Below are 24361 nucleotides of genomic sequence, written 5' to 3' on the forward strand. Positions count from 1 at the left end.
AGTCTTCTTGAGTATGACGCTATAAGCTTGGCACACCTGTATTTGGGGAGTTTCTCCCATTCTTATCTGCAGATCCTCTCACGCTCTGTCAGGTTGGATGGGGAGCGTTGCTGCACAGCTATTTTCAGGTCACTCCAGAGATGTTCGGTCAGGTTCAAGTCCTGGCTCTGTCCGGGCCACTTAAGGACATTCAGAGACCTGTCCTGAAGCCACTCCTGCGTTGTCTTGGCTGTGTGCATCTTTGCCTTGATCCTGACTAGCCTCCCAGTCACTGCCACTGAAAAACATCCCACAGCATAATGATGCTGCTGCCACCACCATGCTTCACCATAGGGATGGACACTTGGCATTCAGGCCAAATAGTTCAATCTTGGTTTCATCAGACAAGAGAATCTTATTTCTCATTCTCTGAGCCTTTAGGTACATTTTGGCAAACTCCAAGTGAGGGGTGGCTTTCCCCAGATCTTCCCCAGATCTGTGCCTCGACACAATCCTGTCTCAGAGCTCCTACGGACAATTCCTTCGACCTCATGGCTTGGTTTATGCACTGTGGGACCTTATATAGACAGGTGTGTGCCTTTCCAAATCATGTCCAATCAATTGAATTTACAACAGGTGGACTCCAATGAAGTTGTAGAAACATCTCAAGGATGATCAATGGAAACAGGATAGACCGGAGTTCAATTTCCAGTCTCATAGCAAAGGGTCTGAATACTTATGTAAATAAGGTATATGTTTATGTTAAATAAATATACAAAAATGTCTAAAAACCTGTTTTCGCCTCGTCATTATACGGTATTGTGTGTAGATTCTGTAGACACACAAGAATGTAACGTAACAAAATGTGTGAAAAGTCAAGGGGTCTGAATACTTTCCGAAGGCACTGTATAACACAACCACTCAATGACTGAAATAATACTATAGGCTACACCAAGGCAGAAACAAGAGTTATAGAAAAATGTACAATGTTTATTAAAGTACAACACAGGTGCACCTGAATGTCCTCAAATAAAGAGGATTGTTATTTGCCCTGGGCCTTCACAGCAAGCAGTGAAAATGTTCTCATTAGCTAGGTTTCCATCCAATTGGCGACAGATTTTCATACGAATATTGAAAAATCCACAAAAACAATATGCGCATTTTCCCACCAGAGGTGTTTTCATCAAATTGACTTGTTGCAGATGAAAGGCTGTGTGTGATGACGGAGAACACACAATACCTTCTGTGGATATATTTCCATGTACCGAATTAAAAAAATAAGTTAAATGGGTTTCCATCACATTTTCAACTCTACTGATGGTTTTCTCACAAACATTTTGGCCTTATATAGAGAGTGTGTCCACCATATGCACGCTGTTGGCTAGAGCTCACATTTAGCCTACATGATAACATTATTATGAACAAAAGAACAAAAAATATATATTTGTCAAAATGGCAGCCAAGCATCGATGATCATGTCACCAGAATAAGACCCTCAATATTTATTGGAAAGAAGCATCAAGTTCATCACCGTGCACTTTCACCTCCCTGTGAAGTTCATCGTAACTTATTTCATCTGTAGCCTAATAAATTGCATGCTTTCCCAATGAGTCGTAGTGAGAGGGCCACACAACATGTAATCAATCGTGTGACTTCAAGTTTACTTTTCTATGATGGTTATTATATCAATATTTGAGCATAAAGGCGTTTTCACAGATGTTTCTCGTATAATTGATTTTACAGACACAAAAATATCCCACTTTGTCTAGCGTATTTTGTTTTGGCAACATTTGGAACATTTACAAAAACATTTTCCGTTACCATTAGGCCTGTCATTATGTTTTTTATCCAACATGTAATTATTATGCATAAAAGGGTTGGATGGAGACCTAGTTAATGAGTGAATGTGATGATTCTCGGCTCCAATCAGAGTTGATTTAATAAAATAGAATGCCACACCAAATGTTCCGTCCCTACAGCTCTGAATGGTTTGCCGAAACAATACATTTTCAGGATCGTTAGCGAGTTGCAAGCCTGTGGAAGACTGTAGTATGTGGATCATGAAAAGAGTGCTGGAATCCATCCAGAAAAATGCAGTTTCACATTTCCATCTTGATGTGCTGTCTACACAGTTGTTTCTGCTCAACATGATTTGTTGTGGCTTTATGGTGTTTCATTTGAAAGCTTAAAAACAGAAAATGTCTATTATAAGGGGATTGAAAAAACAGGACTATAATCAAGTATGATGAATTTTGGCCAAAAGGGCTGAACAGGTACAATTAACAGTATTGAACAGGTCATTCTTAAATTAGAAAAACTATTACTCACCAATTGAAAGTCATCAACATAAGAGTATTTCTCTTCGTTATATATGTTTTTTTTCGTCATGCATGTCAGCACAATCCAATCACAAACAACAGTCACCTTCAAAGAGTATAAACTTGCAATTAATATAAATAAACAATCGTATGCAACGGACCATGTTCTAGTGATACCATCTATAAACCCTTTATAAAGGGTAACATTTTACCCATTTAACATATGTATACTGTTGCCATAACGACAACACATACAGCATGTGATAGAAGTACTATATTTACCAAGCCAAGGAGGGCAAGACCAGCACCAACATTCAGCAGTGTTGGCACTATGTTAAATTTTCCAGCCTGAAGCAGAGACATTTAACCAGTTTAACTAGAATACCAGGATTTTATAACTATAACACCATTTCATTCATTATTTTATGACATTAAAATAATAATATCAAAGTTAAAAATGGCTTAGATTGTTTCTATGAAAGCTCACCTGACCAAAAACCATGACATCAAAACGTATTCCGAATCCTTTGATTAATGTCCTTGTCTCTTCATTGTTACCATTTTTGTAATATTTGGCAAATCTGTGGGAAAAGAAAGGCACACAGAGTGTTGCCAAAAATCGTCTTAAAAAACAAATGGACATCAATATTTACACTACCTATGGTTGTAATAATTTGGGGTCAGAGATAAATCTGATAAATCTATCGATGTGGTTGTAGTCTAAAAACTAAAGTTCAACCCCTATACCTGAAGTTGTATCCAGGCGCCACATTGTTCACTGGGTCCTTGTTGTCCAGGCGACGGAAGGTGTACCTAGGCACACACCAGCTGCTTGGCATGTCCAGATCACATTCCCAACGGATCTGGACACCCATAACCCCACCCTAGACAAAGACAATCAATGTAGATAAGGAGTATACAGTTTACATGGATTTTACAAATGAAAACCAGCTGAGACATAAGATGCTATTATGCATGTTAGATAACTCCACATGCATCAAAATGCCATAAGATATATCATGACATTTTTACTAATATACACTGAGTATACCAAACAGTAGGTACACCTTCCTAATACTGATTTGCAACCCCCCCCCCCCCCCCCCCCCCTTTTTTCCCTCAACACAGTCTCAATTCGTCGGTGCAAGGACTCTACAAAAAGCATGCGGAAAGCATTGCGCAGGGATGTTGGCCCATGTTGACTCCAATGCTTCCCACAGTTGTGTCAAGTTGGCTGGATGTCCTTTGGGTGTTGTACCATTCTTGACACACACGGGAAACTGTTGAGTGTGAAAAACCCAGCAGCGCTGCAGTTGTTGACAGAAACGGTCGTGCCTGGCATCTACTACCAAACCCCATTCAAAGGCACTTCAATATTTTGTCTTGCCCATTCATCATATTAATGGTACACATACACAATCCATCTATCAATTGTCTCAAGGCTTAAAAATCCTTCTTTAACCTTTCTCCTCCTCTTCATCTACACTGATTGAAGTGGATTTAACAAGTGACATCAATAAGGGATCATAGCTTTCACCTGGATTCACCTGGTCAGTCTGTCATGGAAAGAGCAGGTGTTCTTGATGTTTTGTACAGTGTAGACCATGCCTTTAGGGTAGTTTGCAGAAAAATATTCTGGTGAACAATATTTGTCAAAGTTGTGGTTAACCCTCATCCCATCAAGAGAATACGGTCATGACATATCAGGGTCTAAATCTACGTATGACCTGACAGGTGTGGATGTAAGCAAACACTTGCATCGTACATGTTATGGGAAGCCGTTTTTTAGGCTGAAAGACATTAAGTAACAATGTTCTTAATGTTTTGTCTACTCAGTGTATATCCCCATTTTACCAAATGTTAAATAACTTGGGAGTTTTTAAAAAGAAGCAGGCACTTACATGGACAGCCATGGTCTGAAAGTCCTCATTGGCCTCTGTGACCATGTCTTTGAGTCTGAAGATCGGGCAGTCTGGGTCAGTGATGCGATTGAATACACATTGTTCCAAGTAGGTCTTGTTGACATAGGGTAAGATATTCCTTCTGTATAACAGACAAAAATATCATAGTTATAGTGTTACATGCAGTTGTTCTGACTGCAATTCCACATGGTTTATTACTGGATGGCCCAATGCAACAAATCTTGGTATTGCTTTATTTGGATAGTCTGTAGAGGATCTACAGATGGACTATCAGTAACATTTCAACTACACTATATATACAGAAGTATGTGCACACCCCTTCAAATTAGTGGATTCGGCTATTTCAGCCACACCCGTTTATGACAGGCGTATAAAATCGAGCGCACAGCCATACAATCTCTGTTGGCAGTAGAATTGCCTTACTGAAGAGCTCAGTGACTTTCAATGTGGCACAGTCATAGGATGACACCTTTCCGACAAGTCAGTTGGGCAGATTTCTGCCCTGCTAGAGCTGTAAGTGCTGTTATTGTGAAGTGGAAATGTCTAGGAGCAACAAGGACTCAGCCGTGAAGTGGTAGGCCACACAAGCACACAGAACGGGACTGCCGAGTGCTGGAGCACGCAGCGCGTTAAAATCGTCTGTCCTCGATTGCAACAGTCTCTACCAAACTGCGTCAGGAAGTACTGTTCGTAGGGAGATTCATGAAATGGGCTTCCATGGCCGAACAGCCGCACACAAGCACCATTGGACTCTGGCGCAGTGGAAGCATGTTTTCTGGAGTGATGAATCACGCTTCACCATCTGTCAGTCTGACAGACGAATCTGGGTGTGGCGGATGCCAGGAGAACGCTATCTGCCCCAATGCATAATGGTAACTGTACAGTTGGGTGGAGGAGGAATGATGGTCTGTTTTTTTTTTTTGTGTTTTTTTTTCATGGTTCGGGCTAGGTCCCTTAGCTCCAGTGAAGGGAAATCTCATCGCTACAGCATACAATGACATTCTTGACGATTCTGTGTTCCTACTTTGTGGCAACAGTTCGGGGAAGGCCCTTTCCTGTTTCAGCATGCACACAGCAAGGTACATACAGAAATTTGTCGAGATTGGTGTGGAAGAACTTGACTGGCCTGCACAGAGCCCTGGCCTCAACCCCATTGAAAACCTTTGGGATGAATTGGAATGATTGGGGGACCAACTCCATATTCATGCACAGGATTTTGGAATGAGATGTTTGACGAGCAGGTGTCCACATACTTTTGGTCATGTAGTGCATCTACTTAGCCTAACCCTAAACTTAACCCTTATCCTAACTTTAACCCTCACACTTATTCTAAACCTAAACTTAACCCTTATCCTAACTTTAACCCTCACACTTATCCTAACCCTAAACTTAACCCTTATCCTAACTTTAACCCTCACACTTATTCTAAACCTAACCATAACCTTAGCAAGCAGTTAATTATCCAGAATATGCAAATAAAATGTGACCCAAATCTTAAATGGAATTTAGCTCGTAACATATTTATCAAGTCACAGAAATGTAAAACCTTGACTTACTTATTGAAGTTGAATTTGGGGTACCGGATGCTGTTCTTTATAAGCACTGTGAAGTTCTCTGCATCTGCCAACATTGGAGGACTAAAGAAAATTATATTGTGAAATTATTAAAACATTCTATATGGATTATGTAAAATGAAAGCAAATACAACCTTTTCCACCTTGGTACTCAATAGTTCTTACTTGGGAGGTTCCTTATCTAACTCCAGCGGGCACCAAGCCAGAACCTCACATGTCTTATCCACAGCTGAGTACTTCACACATTTCCCAGTCTGAACACCTGAGGGGAGACAGTCACTTTAAAGGAGAACGTCAGTGGAAAAACAATAATGTGGCTCTCATTCTACAAGTAAGTGGTAGACTGTCTTTAAATCTAATTAACACATTGAGAGCTTGGGACTATAAGGTTCTATCTGCAAAAATATGACTGAGATAATTGGCTTTACATTTCCAATGTTGTCAGCAATTTGTATAATGTATTATTTTGAACTTACAGTGCCTTGCGAAAGTATTCGGCCCCCTTGAACTTTGAGACCTTTTGCCACATTTCAGGCTTCAAACATAAAGATATAAAACTGTATTTTTTTGTGAAGAATTAACAACAAGTGGGACACAATCATGAAGTGGAATGACATTTATTGGATATTTCAAACTTTTTTAACAAATCAAAAACTGAAAAATTGGGCGTGCAAAATTATTCAGCCCCCTTAAGTTAATACTTTGTAGCGCCACCTTTTGCTGCGATTCCAGCTGTAAGTCGCTTGGGGTATGTCTCTATCAGTTTTGCACATCGAGAGCCTGACATTTTTTCCCATTCCTCCTTGCAAAACAGCTCGAGCTCAGTGAGGTTGGATGGAGAGCATTTGTGAACAGCAGTTTTCAGTTCTTTCCACAGATTCTCGATTGGATTCAGGTCTGGACTTTGACTTGGTCATTCTAACACCTGGATATGTTTATTTTTGAACCATTCCATTGTAGATTTTGCTTTATGTTTTGGATCATTGTCTTGTTGGAAGACAAATCTCCGTCCCAGTCTCAGGTCTTTTGCAGACTCCATCAGGTTTTCTTCCAGAATGGTCCTGTATTTGGCTCCATCCATCTTCCCATCAATTTTAACCATCTTCCCTGTCCCTGCTGAAGAAAAGCAGGCCCAAACCATGATGCTGCCACCACCATGTTTGACAGTGGGGATGGTGTGTTGCTTTTACACCAAACATAACGTTTTGCCAAAAAGTTCAATTTTGGTTTAATCTGACCAGAGCACCTTCTTCCACATGTTTGGTGTGTCTCCCAGGTGGCTTGTGGCAAACTTTAAACAACACTTTTTATGGATATCTTTAAGAAATGGCTTTCTTCTTGCCACTCTTCCATAAAGGCCAGATTTGTGCAATATACGACTGATTGTTGTCCTATGGACAGAGTCTCCCACCTCAGCTGTAGATCTCTGCAGTTCATCCAGAGTGATCATGGGCCTCTTGGCTGCATCTCTGATCAGTCTTCTCCTTGTATGAGCTGAAAGTTTAGAGGGACGGCCAGGTCTTGGTAGATTTGCAGTGGTCTGATACTCCTTCCATTTCAATATTATCGCTTGCACAGTGCTCCTTGGGATGTTTAAAGCTTGGGAAATATTTTTGTATCCAAATCCGGCTTTAAACTTCTTCACAACAGTATCTCGGACCTGCCTGGTGTGTTCCTTGTTCTTCATGATGCTCTCTGCGCTTTTAACGGACCTCTGAGACTATCACAGTGCAGGTGCATTTATACGGAGACTTGATTACACACAGGTGGATTGTATTTATCATCATTAGTCATTTAGGTCAACATTGGATCATTCAGAGATCCTCACTGAACTTCTGGAGAGAGTTTGCTGCACTGAAAGTAAAGGGGCTGAATAATTTTGCACGCCCAATTTTTCAGTTTTTGATTTGTTAAAAAAGTTTGAAATATCCAATAAATGTCGTTCCACTTCATGATTGTGTCCCACTTGTTGTTGATTCTTCACAAAAATATACAGTTTTATATCTTTATGTTTGAAGCCTGAAATGTGGCAAAAGGTCGCAAAGTTCCAGGGGGCGAATACTTTCGCAAGGCACTGTAACCTGATTTGGGGTATTTAGAGTACTATATATAGTTGAATTCGGAAGTTTACATACACCTTAGCCAAATACTTTTAAACACAGTTTTTCACAATTTCTAGCAAAAAATCCCTGTCTTAGTCAGTTAGGATCACCACTTTATTTCAAGAATGTGAAATGTCAGAATAATAGTAGAGAGAATTATTTATTTCAGCTTTTATTTCTTTCATCACATTCCCAGTGGGTCAGAAGTTTACATACACTCAATTAGTGTTTGGTAGCATAGCCTTTAAATTGTTTAACTTGGGACAAGCGTTTCGGGTAGCCTTCCACAAGCTTCCCACAGTAAGTTGGGTGAATTTTGGCCCATTTCTCCTGACAGGTGGGTGGGATGACCTGAAATATTCTGCTTTTACAAAATGTAATGCTGTTTTCAAATGAAACACAATACCTCGCTCTAAATCAATTCTAAAAGCTTTAACAAGAGCATGGTAGTGTGTTTCATTTGAGTCAGGTTTGTAGGCCTCCTTGCTTGCACACGCTTTTTCAGTTCTACCCACACATTTTCTATGGGATTGAGGTCAGGGCTTTGTGAAGGTCACTCCAATACCTTGACTTTGTTTTCCTTAGGCCATTTTGCCTTTGGAAGTATGCTTGGGGTCATTGTCCATTTGGAAGACCCATTTGCGACCAAGCTTTAACTTCCTGACTGATGTCTTGAGATGTTGCTTCAATATATCCACATATGTTTGAAGGTAGGCCTTGAAATACTTCCAGGTGTATGGAATTTTCTGGAATTTTCCAAGCTTTTTAAAGGCACAGTCAACTTAGTGTATGTAAACTTCTGACCCACTGGAATTGTGATACAGTGAATTATAAGTGAAATAATCTGTCTGGTAACAAATGTTGGAAAAATTAATTGTGTCATGCACAAAGTAGATGTCCTAACCAACTTGCCAAACTTTAGTTTGTTAACAAGAAATTTGTGGAGTGGTTGAAAAACTAGTTTTAATGACTCCAACCTAAGTGTATATAAACTTCCGACTTCAACTGTAGGTAGAGAACATTGAACAGAACAAGGCTATGTCCCCCCAAAATTGTTTAAAAAAAAAATGCAGATAGAACCATACAGTGCCTTCAGAAGGTTTCACACCCCTTTACTTTTTCCACATTTTGTTGTGTTACAGACTGAATTTTAAATATATTAAATTGAGATTTGGTGTCACTGGCCTACACACAATACCCCATAATGGCAAAGTGGAATTATGTTTTTAGAAATGTAATTTTAAATGAAAAGCTGAAATATATTGAGTCAAAAAGTATTCAACCCCTTTGTTATGGCAAGTCTAAATAAGTTCAAGAGAAAAATGTGCTTAATAAGTCACATAATAAGTTACATGGACTCTGTATGCAATAATAGTGTTTAATAATGATTTTTGAATGACTGCCTCATCTCGGTACCCCACACATACAGATAATTGTAAGGTCCCTCAGTCGAGCAGTGAATTTCAAACACAGATTCAACCACAAAGATCAGGGAGGTTTCCCAATGCCTAGCAAAGAAGGGCACCTATTGGCCGGTAAAAAAAAGCGTACATTGAATATCCCTTTGAGCATGGTGAAGGTATTAATTACCCTTTGGGAGGTGTATCAATACATCAAATCACTACAAAGATACAGGCGTCCTTCCTAACAGTTACAGAGTTTAATGGCTGTGATAGAAGAAAATTGGCACTAAAGTAAAACTGCAAAAAAATGTGGCAAATAAATTAACTTTATGTTCTGAAAAGAAAGCATTACGTTTGGGGCAAATCTAACACAACACATAAATGAGTACCACTCTTCATATTTTCAAGCATGGTGGTGGCTGCATCATGTTATGGGTATGCTTGTCATGGGCAAGGACTAGGGAGTTTTACTAAGCACAGGCTAAATCCTAGAGGAAAACCTGGTTCTGTCTGCTTTCTAACAGACACTGGGAGACAAATTAATTTCACCAGGACAATAATCTAAAACAGTGTTTCCCCAACCCTGGTCCTTGAGTACCCCCAACAGTACACAGTTTTGTTATAGCCCTAAAACACAAGGCCAAATGTACACTGGAGTTGCTTACCAAGACATTGAATGTATGGCCTAGTTACAGTGTTGACTTAAATCAGCTTGAAAATGTATGGCAACACTTGAAACTGGCTGTCGAGCAATGATCAACAACCAACTCGACAGAGCTTAAAGAATGTGTGCAAAGCTCTTAGAGAGACTTACCCAAGAAGACTTACAGTTGTAATCACTGCCAAAGGTGATTCTAACATTTATTGACTCAGGGGTGTGAATACTTATGTAAATTAGATATTTCTGTATTTCATTTTCTCTAAATTTGCAAAAACGACTAAAACATGTTTTCACTTTGTCATTATGGGGTATTGTGTGTAGATGGGTGATTTTTTTATTTATTTAATCCATTTTGAATTCAAGCTGTAACACAACAAAATGTGGAATAAGTCAAGGGGTATGAATACTTTCTGAAGGCACTGTAGTACCAAGATCTCAACATATGACATGGTACTGTAATGATTATTGAATGGCAATGCTCAGTTGGTAGATCATGGCACTTGCAATGCCAGGGTTGTGGGTTCGATTCCCACGGGACCAGTATGAAAAAAGTATGAACATGTATGCAGTCATTACTGTAAAGTCGCTCTGGATAAGAGCGTCTGCTAAATGACTAAAATGTAATGCTACCCTCTAGTGACAACACAAGTCCTTTTTCTTTTACAGAAAGCCTTATAGTCTACATCTCCAACGTAGAACAAGGATTAGATCATAATATATGATAACTCAGATATAGATCAATGACGATTTTCCCAATGTCAAAATCTTAATATCCTTACCATTGCCTCGGGTATCACGTGAGCCAGCCTTGCAGTCCCTGTCTGAGGTGCAGTCAAAACCAGTTTTTGGGACCTGAACGCATGACAGCATGAGTGTCATTTTTTAAAGCTTAAAAATACATCTTAGACACAGTACAGAACTTCAACCTCTATGAGAACCAAAAACGGGTCCCCTAAAAATGTTGTCCAGAAATGACCTCAATGGACAGAAAGGGGTACACCTCCCTAGACCCAAGAACAAAAGCATGTTTTCCTAAAACAGGATGTGTGATTTAATGAGAGACAACAAAGCTAATAATACATTGCTTATGTATATAAATCATACAGCCAATTTTCGAAGAAAAATTTGACGTAAAACACTTGCAAATAGATTTTTATAGTGTATCTTTAACTTGTCTATCATGCACATGACTCGAGGGCTGGACTTCATCCAATAGAAAGCATTAGTAATGGTGTCTTTTTGTAGGCACTAAATGGAGGCTTACTCGTTGGCCAAAACCTATAGATTCTGACCGGTCAGATAGCAAACAACAATGACAAGAAGCTGAGGAATCGTAGGTGGCTCGTTTCAGCTCTTATTATTTATACCATGTCTTGTTATGGTGTTTTTATTTATGTCCAGACCCGGTGTCAGAACCAAATCAGTTGGATGGGCATTTGATTTCCAAAGGTGGGCCCGTTTCCATTTCACGGGACCTCCTATGTGTGCACACACTTTTTACATGAGTGTTATAGTAAAGTCCATAGGCAGCTCATGAGTGTTATAGTAAAGTCCATAGGCAGCTCATGAGTGTTATAGTAAAGTCCATAGGCAGCTCATGAATGTTATAGTAAAGTCCATAGGCAGCTCATGAGTGTTATAGTAAAGTCCATAGGCAGCTCATGAGTGTTATAGTAAAGTCCATAGGCAGCTCATGAGTGTTATAGTAAAGTCCATAGGCAGCTCATGAGTGTTATAGTAAAGTCCATAGGCAGCTCATGAGTGTTATAGTAAAGTCCATAGGCAGCTCATGAGTGTTATAGTAAAGTCCATAGGCAGCTCATGAGTGTTATAGTAAAGTCCATAGGCAGCTCATGAGTGTTATAGTAAAGTCCATAGGCAGCTCATGAGTGTTATAGTAAAGTCCATAGGCAGCTCATGAGTGTTATAGTAAAGTCCATAGGCAGCTCATGAGTGTTATAGTAAAGTCCATAGGCAGCTCATGAGTGTTATAGTAAAGTCCATAGGCAGCCCATGAGTGTTATAGTAAAGTCCATAGGCAGCTCATGAGTGTTATAGTAAAGTCCATAGGCAGCTCATGAGTGTTATAGTAAAGTCCATAGGCAGCTCATGAATGTTATAGTAAAGCCCGTAGGCAGCTCATGAGTGTTATAGTAAAGTCCATAGGCAGCTCATGAGTGTTATAGTAAAGTCCATAGGCAGCTCATGAGTGTTATAGTAAAGTCCATAGGCAGCTCATGAATGTTATAGTAAAGCCCGTAGGCAGCTCATGAGTGTTATAGTAAAGTCCATAGGCAGCTCATGAATGTTATAGTAAAGCCCGTAGGCAGCTCATGAGTGTTATAGTAAAGTCCATAGGCAGCTCATGAGTGTTATAGTAAAGCCCGTAGGCAGCTCATTAGTTTTGGGTCGATGGTGGAAGTGGTTGATGAGTTCGAATTAAGCAGCGTGTTGAGTAAATTTGGTAAAGACGAATGTTCTGAATGGACAATAGTAGTGTCGAAAACTGGAACAAAAAGTTAATTGTCTAAAATTACAGTGGAGGATACGTGTTGTGGCGTACAGCAGGTCAGCCACCAGGGAGAGACTCGTCGAATTTTAAATATATTAAATTGAGATTTGGTGTCACTGGCCTACACACAATACCCCATAATGGCAAAGTGGAATTATGTTTTTAGAAATGTAATTTTAAATGAAAAGCTGAAATATATTGAGTCAAAAAGTATTCAACCCCTTTGTTATGGCAAGTCTAAATAAGTTCAAGAGAAAAATGTGCTTAATAAGTCACATAATAAGTTACATGGACTCTGTATGCAATAATAGTGTTTAATAATGATTTTTGAATGACTGCCTCATCTCGGTACCCCACACATACAGATAATTGTAAGGTCCCTCAGTCGAGCAGTGAATTTCAAACACAGATTCAACCACAAAGATCAGGGAGGTTTCCCAATGCCTAGCAAAGAAGGGCACCTATTGGCCGGTAAAAAAAAGCGTACATTGAATATCCCTTTGAGCATGGTGAAGGTATTAATTACCCTTTGGGAGGTGTATCAATACATCAAATCACTACAAAGATACAGGCGTCCTTCCTAACAGTTACAGAGTTTAATGGCTGTGATAGAAGAAAATTGGCACTAAAGTAAAACTGCAAAAAAATGTGGCAAATAAATTAACTTTATGTTCTGAAAAGAAAGCATTACGTTTGGGGCAAATCTAACACAACACATAAATGAGTACCACTCTTCATATTTTCAAGCATGGTGGTGGCTGCATCATGTTATGGGTATGCTTGTCATGGGCAAGGACTAGGGAGTTTTACTAAGCACAGGCTAAATCCTAGAGGAAAACCTGGTTCTGTCTGCTTTCTAACAGACACTGGGAGACAAATTAATTTCACCAGGACAATAATCTAAAACAGTGTTTCCCCAACCCTGGTCCTTGAGTACCCCCAACAGTACACAGTTTTGTTATAGCCCTAAAACACAAGGCCAAATGTACACTGGAGTTGCTTACCAAGACATTGAATGTATGGCCTAGTTACAGTGTTGACTTAAATCAGCTTGAAAATGTATGGCAACACTTGAAACTGGCTGTCGAGCAATGATCAACAACCAACTCGACAGAGCTTAAAGAATGTGTGCAAAGCTCTTAGAGAGACTTACCCAAGAAGACTTACAGTTGTAATCACTGCCAAAGGTGATTCTAACATTTATTGACTCAGGGGTGTGAATACTTATGTAAATTAGATATTTCTGTATTTCATTTTCTCTAAATTTGCAAAAACGACTAAAACATGTTTTCACTTTGTCATTATGGGGTATTGTGTGTAGATGGGTGATTTTTTTATTTATTTAATCCATTTTGAATTCAAGCTGTAACACAACAAAATGTGGAATAAGTCAAGGGGTATGAATACTTTCTGAAGGCACTGTAGTACCAAGATCTCAACATATGACATGGTACTGTAATGATTATTGAATGGCAATGCTCAGTTGGTAGATCATGGCACTTGCAATGCCAGGGTTGTGGGTTCGATTCCCACGGGACCAGTATGAAAAAAGTATGAACATGTATGCAGTCATTACTGTAAAGTCGCTCTGGATAAGAGCGTCTGCTAAATGACTAAAATGTAATGCTACCCTCTAGTGACAACACAAGTCCTTTTTCTTTTACAGAAAGCCTTATAGTCTACATCTCCAACGTAGAACAAGGATTAGATCATAATATATGATAACTCAGATATAGATCAATGACGATTTTCCCAATGTCAAAATCTTAATATCCTTACCATTGCCTCGGGTATCACGTGAGCCAGCCTTGCAGTCCCTGTCTGAGGTGCAGTCAAAACCAGTTTTTGGGACCTGAACGCATGACAGCATGAGTGTCATTTTTTAAAGCTTAAAAATACATCTTAGACACAGTACAGAACTTCAACCTCTATGAGAACCAAAAACGGGTCCCCTAAAAATGTTGTCCAGAAATGACCTCAATGGACAGAAAGGGGTACACCTCCCTAGACCCAAGAACAAAAGCATGTTTTCCTAAAACAGGATGTGTGATTTAATGAGAGACAACAAAGCTAATAATACATTGCTTATGTATATAAATCATACAGCCAATTTTCGAAGAAAAATTTGACGTAAAACACTTGCAAATAGATTTTTATAGTGTATCTTTAACTTGTCTATCATGCACATGACTCGAGGGCTGGACTTCATCCAATAGAAAGCATTAGTAATGGTGTCTTTTTGTAGGCACTAAATGGAGGCTTACTCGTTGGCCAAAACCTATAGATTCTGACCGGTCAGATAGCAAACAACAATGACAAGAAGCTGAGGAATCGTAGGTGGCTCGTTTCAGCTCTTATTATTTATACCATGTCTTGTTATGGTGTTTTTATTTATGTCCAGACCCGGTGTCAGAACCAAATCAGTTGGATGGGCATTTGATTTCCAAAGGTGGGCCCGTTTCCATTTCACGGGACCTCCTATGTGTGCACACACTTTTTACATGAGTGTTATAGTAAAGTCCATAGGCAGCTCATGAGTGTTATAGTAAAGTCCATAGGCAGCTCATGAGTGTTATAGTAAAGTCCATAGGCAGCTCATGAATGTTATAGTAAAGTCCATAGGCAGCTCATGAGTGTTATAGTAAAGTCCATAGGCAGCTCATGAGTGTTATAGTAAAGTCCATAGGCAGCTCATGAGTGTTATAGTAAAGTCCATAGGCAGCTCATGAGTGTTATAGTAAAGTCCATAGGCAGCTCATGAGTGTTATAGTAAAGTCCATAGGCAGCTCATGAGTGTTATAGTAAAGTCCATAGGCAGCTCATGAGTGTTATAGTAAAGTCCATAGGCAGCTCATGAGTGTTATAGTAAAGTCCATAGGCAGCTCATGAGTGTTATAGTAAAGTCCATAGGCAGCTCATGAGTGTTATAGTAAAGTCCATAGGCAGCTCATGAGTGTTATAGTAAAGTCCATAGGCAGCTCATGAGTGTTATAGTAAAGTCCATAGGCAGCCCATGAGTGTTATAGTAAAGTCCATAGGCAGCTCATGAGTGTTATAGTAAAGTCCATAGGCAGCTCATGAGTGTTATAGTAAAGTCCATAGGCAGCTCATGAATGTTATAGTAAAGCCCGTAGGCAGCTCATGAGTGTTATAGTAAAGTCCATAGGCAGCTCATGAGTGTTATAGTAAAGTCCATAGGCAGCTCATGAGTGTTATAGTAAAGTCCATAGGCAGCTCATGAATGTTATAGTAAAGCCCGTAGGCAGCTCATGAGTGTTATAGTAAAGTCCATAGGCAGCTCATGAATGTTATAGTAAAGCCCGTAGGCAGCTCATGAGTGTTATAGTAAAGTCCATAGGCAGCTCATGAGTGTTATAGTAAAGCCCGTAGGCAGCTCATTAGTTTTGGGTCGATGGTGGAAGTGGTTGATGAGTTCGAATTAAGCAGCGTGTTGAGTAAATTTGGTAAAGACGAATGTTCTGAATGGACAATAGTAGTGTCGAAAACTGGAACAAAAAGTTAATTGTCTAAAATTACAGTGGAGGATACGTGTTGTGGCGTACAGCAGGTCAGCCACCAGGGAGAGACTCGTCGAGGCCTGGTGACAGACGGAGTATACATCACGAGGCGATGGCTCCCTCTGCTGGACGTGCCAGGTCCTGAAGCAGGAAGTGGAGGCTATGCTGAAGATGGGGGTCGTTGAAGAGTCCCACAGTGCATGGTGCAGCCCCATCGTGTTGTTGCCCAAACCGGACGGTAGCCTGCGCTTCTGTAATGATTTCCGGGGTGTGAACAAAATCAGCTTGTTCGACGCCTACCCCATGCCTAGGGTGGATGAGCTCATCAACCGATTGGGAAAGGCCTGGTACATCAGCACTCTTGACCTGACCAAAGGATATTGTCAGGTACCGTTGGCAGCCTCCTCCGGGGAGAAGACGGCGTTGTCGACACCGGACGGATTATATCAGTACTGGGTGCTCCCGTTCGGTCTCCACAGAGCCCCGCCCACATTTCAGCGCCTGATGGACAAAGTACTTCGACCCCACCAGCAGTACGCAGCGGCCTATTTTGGATGATTTCATCATCCACAGCCAAGGTTGGGAAGTGCTCAGGCAAGCCAGCGAACCCCAAGAAATGCAAAGTTGCGTTGGAGGAGGTGGAGTACCTTGGGTATTTGATCGGATGGGGGAACGTCAAGCCCCAGGAGAGGAAGGTTCACGTGGTACTTGACTGGCCCGTTCCACGCACCAAGACACAGGTCAAGTCCTTCCTGGGACTGGCAGGATACTCTAGCCGGTTTATCCCCAACTTTGTGGCTATAGCTTCCCCCCTCACCGATCTAACCAGGGCCCGCCTCCCGAAAACAGTGAAATGGACGGGCGAGACAGAAGCGGCGTTCAGGCACCTGAAGGAAGTGCTGTGCTCCCATCCGATTCTCGTAACGCCTGATTTCCAGGTGCCGATGTTGGTCCAGACGGATGCATATGACATGGGACTAGGGGCCATTCTGTCCCAGATGCACGATGTGGAAGAGCACCCCCTCATGTACATAAGCCAAAAGCTGATACTCAGAGAGAAAAAGTACTCTATTGTTGAGAGTGTCTACCGGTGAAGTGGGTGCTAGACAACCTCCAGTATTACCTGCTAGGTACCCATGTCACCCTGGTTACAGACCAAGGGGTCTGGGGCACAAACGATCGGGTCACCAAGTGGTTCTTGTCCCTTCAACGCTTCTCCTTTTCTGTTGTGTACAGGTCAGGGGCGAAGCATGGAAACACACTGTACAGGTCAGGGGTGAAGCATGGAAACACACTGTACAGGTCAGCGGCGAAGCATGGAAACGCACTGTACAGGTCAGCGGCGAAGCATGGAAACACACTGTACAGGTCAGCGGCGAAGCATGGAAACGCAAATGCCCTATTGAGAAGGGAGACATATGTCGCACTGATGACAGCCCCCTCCCTGACAGAGCTAAGGGGGGGGGGGTGGAGTACAGCAGGTCAGCCACCAGGGAGACTCGTCGAGGCCTGGTGACAGACGGAGTCTACATCACGAGGCGATGGCTCACTCTGCTGGACGTGCCAGGTCTCGACGGGCTCTCCGGCCAGGACTAATTGAGGCTGATTGTGGTTTGTGAGTAATCAAGGGCTGATTTCTCACCAGCTGGACGAGTCCCACAAAGCTGCTAGAAGGGCAGCACACGGGAGAAGGGACTGGGAGAAGGGACTGGGGGAAGAAAGGTTACTCACGTATAGTTGGGGACGGTACGAGAGATAAAAGTAGAGAGCTCAGTTTTTGTTCCCCACAGGATACAGCAAGACCCGGAGCCCAGAAGACGGTATCCCGGAGAGGGTCTCATATGGGAGACCTACTCTTTTCTTTTGGTTTGTTATTCAAATAAACACCCTTGAAACCGGGCTAATCCTACTCTGTCCGTGTCTGATCTGTGTAAACGTTTTGACCAAACCCCCTGGTCTGCCACAGTGTGTAAATTATAATGAATCGCTTCTTGTTGGGAAGCGGTTGTTGAGTAACTGAGGCTTGGTGAAAGAGCAAAATATGATGTTGGAAAAACTAATTAAATACGGAGGAACTACAGTATCATTCACAATGGATGTAAAAAAACAGACTTTGTTGACTTGTGTGAGGCGAAGAAAAAATGTGTGGTGTATGTGGTGAGTTAAGACAATCAGAAATAAGATATATGCAATGCATTCTGCAGACTCACCATGTCTTCGCCACACCCCCTCCCCTTCTTCTTGATGCAATATTTTAAATTATGCTCAAGACACGTTATCTTCACACGCTTTTCACAGACAGCCACAACTCAAATCAGCTAGACCTATTCAGCTAGACCTATTGCCCAGCGCAATCCCCAAATAGAGGATTCCTAAACACACTTGTGATTTGAAATTATCCACAGCTATTTATTTTTTTAAAGAAGGTAATAATACTATGTGGCTAAGTCATGCTTCCTGGTGAAGTATTTTGAATGATTTTACTTAGACAAGAGTAATTATATATATATATATGTTTGGTGAAACATCACTTTACATCAGGGCAATCCAGCATCCTAACAGTGCACTGTGCACCTGCCAACTTTCTTTTCTAGAGGCTGAAACCAGAGATCTGTATATAATGATGACAAGCTCATGTCTCCGGCATTTGTTCCAAAGGAGGGAAGGCTGGCGACAAGCTTAGGTCTGCATATTATTTCCATAGAAGCCCATTGAGCTTATAAAGGACAGATTTTGGTGCGAGTGAGCCCTCTCACTTCGCCTCTTCCTCTCTGCTGAAACTATATTACTGGAGAAAGCGTCAGAGCGAGTAAAACAGCGCCCCTCCCGTATATTTAGCCCATGAATCTGATGCTGTCTGGACAGAAATAGTATGACATGCTATACTCTTTTGTTCCAGACAGCATCAGATACATGTTCTACACATAACAAGACAGAGGCGCTGCTTTGCTCACATGGTGCTTTAACTGAGATTGATGAGTCTTTCTGTTGGCGCACGTCTTGGCCATCATCGACTCAGTGGGTTTTGTCCAACATGTCTCCGGACCTACACTACAGGTCAAAAGTTTTAGAACACCTACTCATTCAAGGGAATTTCTTTATTTTTACTATTTTCTACATTGTAGAATAATAGTGAAGACATAAAAACTATAAAATAACACATACGGACTCATGTAGTAACCAAAAAAAGTATTAAACAAATCAAAACATATATTTGAGATTCTTCAAATAGCCACCCTTAGATCTTATCTGTCGGGAAAGATGTCAGTTCATCACTGTGGATGGTTTGTACTCTGACAACTTGACTGTAAGTTTCAGTGTTCCTTAAGGTTCTGTTATAGGACCACTATTGTTTTTATAATATATTCTACCTCTTGGTGATGTCATTCAGAAACACAATGTCAACTTTCACTGCTATGCGGAGGACACATCTGTACATTTCGATGAAACATGGTGAAGCCCCAAAATTGCCTACGCTGGAAGCCTGTGTTTCAGACATAAAGAAGTGGGTGGCGGCAAATATTTTACTTTTAAACTCAGTCAAAACAGAGATGCTATTTCTAGGTCCCAAAAAACAACAATATCTGCTGTCGGATCTGAAAATGAATCTTGATGGTTATACAGTCATCTCAGATAAAAAACTGTGAAGAACCTTGGCGTTACTTTGGACCTCTCTCTTTTTATAATCATAAGCTCTACTGTCTGGTTACCCAGATAAAGCACTAAATAAACTTCAGTTAGTGCTAAACACGGCTGCTAGAATCTTGACTAGGACCCCAAAAAATTATCATATTACTCCAGTGCTAGCCTCTCTACACTGGCTTCCTGTTAAGGCTAGGGCTGATTTCAAGGTTTTACTGTTAACTTACAAAGCATTACATGGACTTGTGCCTACAGTACCAATCTCTCCAATTTGGTCCTGCCATACATACCTAAAGGTAGACTACTGTCACAAGACGCAAGCCTCCTTATTGTCCCTCAAATTTCTAAACAAACAGCTGGAGGCAGGGCTTTCTCCTATATAGCTACATTTTCATGGAATGGTCTGCCTATCCATGTGAGAGATGCATGTGAGAGACGCAGACTCTGTCTTGACCTTTAAGTCTTTCCTTATATTTTGTTGTTGTGCTTTTTCCCCTTTTTCTCGCCAATTTCGTGATATCCAATTGGTAGTTACAGTCTTGTCCCATTGCTGCAACTCCCCTACAGACTCGGGAGAGGCAAAAGTCGAGAGCCATGCATCCTCCGAAACACGACCCTGCCAAGCCGCACTGCTTCTTGACACACTGCTCGCTTAACCCGGAAGCCAGCCGCATCAGGAATACATGGCCTGATGACTCCTGGTTGTGCCCAGTCCACCTGGTTGTGCTGCTGCTCCAGTTTCAACAGTTCTGCCAACGGCTATGGAACCCTGACCTGTTAACTGGACATGCTACCTTGTCCCATTAATTTCTCCCATAAGAATGGCCAACGAACCAGAGGTAGAAAATGAAAATTTAAAAAAATTAAATTTTCTAGGACTAAAAGCTGTCCAGCAAAATTACAAGACAACAAAACAATATTGAGTAATGACTAGCTGCTATGAAAACCTTAGGAATGCATACTGTTAGCCAAATAGAGGCTTTCTGTTATCCAAGTCACACATAAAAATGTTGGCTTTAGCCATTGTCCTTGAAAATATCCATTCCGGGTGCACACAGGCACAAGCACTCAGACATTCTCACTTCCCCAAAGTCATTGGACAACTTATCCTAGATCCCCAAAGTCAATTAGAAACTACATTCTTATAGCGCATCTTTAACTTCTCTATCATGCACATGACTTGAGGGTTGGACTTCATCCAATAGAGAGCATTAGTAATGGTGTCTTTTTGTAGGCACTAAACGGAGGCTTACTCCGCTATGGCTCGTTGACCAAAGTATATAGACGAATTGGCTGACCAACATCATGACAATGAAGGCACACATCGATGTGGCCCGGAAGGCGTGTATTGTTATGATTCTGAACGGTCACATAGCTAGCAACAATGACAAGAAGCTGCCATGTGGGGAATAGTAGGTGTCTCGTTTCAGCTCATTGTATCTTGTTATTGATACCATGTCTTGTTTTGAGGCATTTTGACTGACGTCATGTCTATGCTAATATGGCTAAAATTGGCTAGCTAGCTAACCAACAACTGTAATTAAGTATTTGAGAGACAAAAAGTGCTCATTGTACAAATTTATTTAGGTTTTCAATAAACATTTGGACATGAAATATAGTTTACATGTTGTCGAAATTCTAAGCCAACCCTGTCTGTTTTGCCCCATAGCTGTGCACGTGTCGGTTTAGTTGCTAAACAACCAACCAGTCTATTGGGAAATGAATGGGTTTTTGTAGGATTTGGGGATAGGACACCGAAAATAAAGTCTATGGTAAACACAGGCTAGGAGATCTTATATGTTTTGTTCTATGAGATGATCTTAATCAACTAACACCGCTTTTTGTGCTTATTTTGAAGCGTTGAATCAAAATAAGCACAAAGCACATAAAGGCTTCAAAATTCATGAAGGTCATGTTAACTGACTGATATTATCTCATAGAACAAAACATATAAGATCTACTAAGCCTGTGTTAACCTCAGACCTTATTTTCTCTGTTAATCCCAAAACCCATTCTTTCCACATTAATTTCCCCCAAAAGGAACGGCCAACAAACCTGAGTTAGAAAATGCAAAAAAATGTATAATAATTTAGGACTACAAGCTGTCGAGCTCTATTACAAGACAATAAAACAATAGTGAGTTGCAATAAAATCATTTAGGAATGCATACTGTTAGCCAAATAGAGTCCTTCAGTTATCTAAGTCACACACATACATTTAGGCTTCAGCCATTGTCTTTGAAAATATCCATTCCGTCTGCACACAGGCACAAGCACTCAGACATTCTCACTTCCCCAAAGTCATTGTACAACTTATCCTAGATGTTGTAATAAAATTGAAGTTTTAGATCAAAATGTATAAAGTAGAGCCTTTTCCATTAACATTAACGTATCTTCAGGTGGATGGGATATTCAGTATGTTAGATAGGCCGTCATTGTAAATAAGAATTTGTTCTTAACTGACTTGCCTAGTTAAATAAAGGTTCAATTTTAAAAAATGTCTTACCTCTGGACAGTGCGACTGAGTTTGGTTCAGAGTGATGAGCAGGTTCGTCAACACAAAGAAAGAGTTCTCCTCCTGCCACAAATCAAAAAACTCAAATTACTTCTCTCAAACATACAATCTTCAATGGGTTTGGCCTATTCACATGGCTTTTACTTGAAATAAAGTTAGTAGGACACAGTTGTTTCATCTCTGACACACATTCCATGTTTTAGTCTGAGCAGGGGTATACCACTCCCAATGGATTTTCTATTTTATTTTTGTACAAGGTCACCCCAACTGACCCAAAAGCCCAAATGTGCACAAAGCTAAAGTGAAACAAGCAGGAACCATAAAACACCACTGTGCCAGTGAAGTTGAGGTCACACCCACCATGATGGGTGTCAGTCAGCCTGGCATCAGGTGACTGGGGGAAGTAAGGGTCCCCGTATTTGGTGGTGGTGATTGCAATAGATCAGGCCTATACCTCATCTTCTATACGTATGGGTGATACCTGTGGTGGGATGACATAGTCTGCCACATCCCAGATTCGCAGGCCCAGGTCAGAAGTGTTGGTCAGGGCGATGCCCTTCACCTTGGTCGTGACAGAGCTGAGGACTGCATCCGTGTCCTGGTAGCCTTTGTTCAGCACACAGACATACCTGCATAGGTGTGCAAGGGGGATGCAAAGAGGTGGTCAATGCATTATGGGCTTACTTTTATTCCCAGGTCCATGGGGCTTAAAAGTATAACATGGGGTGAATCACAGAGATATCATTGTATTTTTTAAATATAAAATATATGAAAATAAGTGAAATATTGCCCAAAACATATTGTGGCTATGATGGCAGTGTAGGAATGGGTACTGACGAAACCACTTTGTTTGATTAGTAAACATAGGTCAATATGAAATTGTTAGAATGTCATGTGGTCTTTATGCGACACTTACCCGATCACATATGCAATCACTAAAGCCTGCGTGATTCTGTTGAGGGTTCCAACCTTGAAGCTCCTAATTACAAGAATTTTCGGTGTTGAATATTCGAAAAAACATTGACAGATGGACGCACAACATCCCCTCGTTTTCATCATGTTTGCTGCCTCCGAAAAAAAGGGATTAAAAACGCTATTTTGTATCCTCTTAAAAAAACGAGATAGCCCGACCGGTTTAAGGATATCTTCCCTGTATGTCACGGGTTTTCGAAAAAACAACAGGCAAGTTAAACAACTTTCACGGTCCGTACTACCCGGGATCCTTGGGACGTCCCGAACCCCAGTGAAGTTGAAATGTAAAATGGTTGAGGGTTATGCTTAGGTAGCCTAAAGGTTGTGGTTAGGGTAAGGGTTTATGGTTAAAGTAAGGGTTTAGTGTAGGGAAGTCCCAAGGATCCCGGATAGCACTAACCGAACTTTAACCCCACTGTAATTTCCTTGTCTTCCGCACACGTTTAGATTGAAGCGGTTCCTTTTTTATTTCCCAATAATGAAACAAGCTACTTTGAGCTGACGCATAATTTTTCATATTTAGACCTACCACCTAGTATGGCAAATGCCAAATGAGTTCACAGAGCAGTACAAGCAGAGAGTTCATTCGTTTTTTTAATACTCTGGTAAAAGTCCGACCTTTGGTACCTTTTGCCAAACTGTTGGTGGCGGTAGGCAGGGGCGCCACTTTGGTTTCAGAAGTGGGGGGCACATAACCTGGCGGGGGTTCCTCCTACCGAATTTTTGGGGCCATCTAAAGCTAATTTCCTGCCTGTTTACACAGGCCAATATGCCATCTCCATTTAGAACAAAAAGTAAGCAAAAATGCCCACAGTCATCAAGCTAGGTAGGAGATTGTTATTAAATATGTTTAAGTGGTTAATAAGACTGAACTAGATCAGAGGTAATTCAATAATATGTGTTGCTGTGTTGCACTTTTAACCAATAGCCTAACAAATGAATACCTCTTGAACAAAAAAAAAACTTTGCATGTCTTCATTGAGACAACATCTATATCAAATTTCAGCCAGACCGACCAGCCAGCTCGAGCTGCCTGCACACCCGACCCCCACCAGTCTAGTCAATACCTCAACTCTCTCCCAACACAATTTCCTTCCCAGTTTACACCTTAAATGTTTTTAATTCCCAAGGGAAAGGTTTGGAAACAAAAAAATAAACAAAAAACCCATACACCTAAAATATACATTATCACAAAGAAACATCAAATTCTCAATATAATTAATCTCATAATAGTACTGTAGAGC

At 40.9% G+C, this 24361-nt stretch overlaps 1 protein-coding gene across 4 annotated transcripts; it reads right to left on the reverse strand.

The window, feature by feature from the left end:
- Positions 1-948: 948 nt before the first annotated feature.
- p2rx4a (purinergic receptor P2X, ligand-gated ion channel, 4a) lies at positions 949-24275 on the reverse strand. Of its 4 annotated transcripts, none has more exons than XR_016495865.1 (13): positions 23062-24275; positions 22627-22774; positions 22137-22208; positions 10739-10811; positions 5959-6055; positions 5776-5856; positions 4199-4340; positions 3835-3932; positions 3045-3181; positions 2785-2878; positions 2580-2645; positions 2308-2403; positions 949-2163 (listed from the first exon to the last, which is right to left on the reverse strand). XR_016495865.1 is itself a non-coding variant. In XM_090233769.1 (12 exons), exons 1-12 carry the CDS (start codon positions 23202-23204, stop codon positions 2143-2145), a joined length of 1170 nt encoding a protein of 389 aa, XP_090089895.1. In that variant the 5' UTR covers positions 23205-24275; the 3' UTR covers positions 949-2142. The 4 variants fall into 4 exon arrangements, 2 of the variants coding, with proteins under 2 accessions (XP_090089895.1, XP_021457451.1); XR_016495866.1 differs by lacking the exon at positions 10739-10811 and adding an exon at positions 14251-14323; XM_090233769.1 differs by lacking the exon at positions 3835-3932.
- Positions 24276-24361: the final 86 nt, after the last annotated feature.

The sequence above is a fragment of the Oncorhynchus mykiss genome, chromosome 5, assembly GCF_057628025.1.
Source record: "Oncorhynchus mykiss isolate SJ-2025 chromosome 5, ASM5762802v1, whole genome shotgun sequence".
Lineage (NCBI taxonomy): Eukaryota > Metazoa > Chordata > Actinopteri > Salmoniformes > Salmonidae > Oncorhynchus > Oncorhynchus mykiss.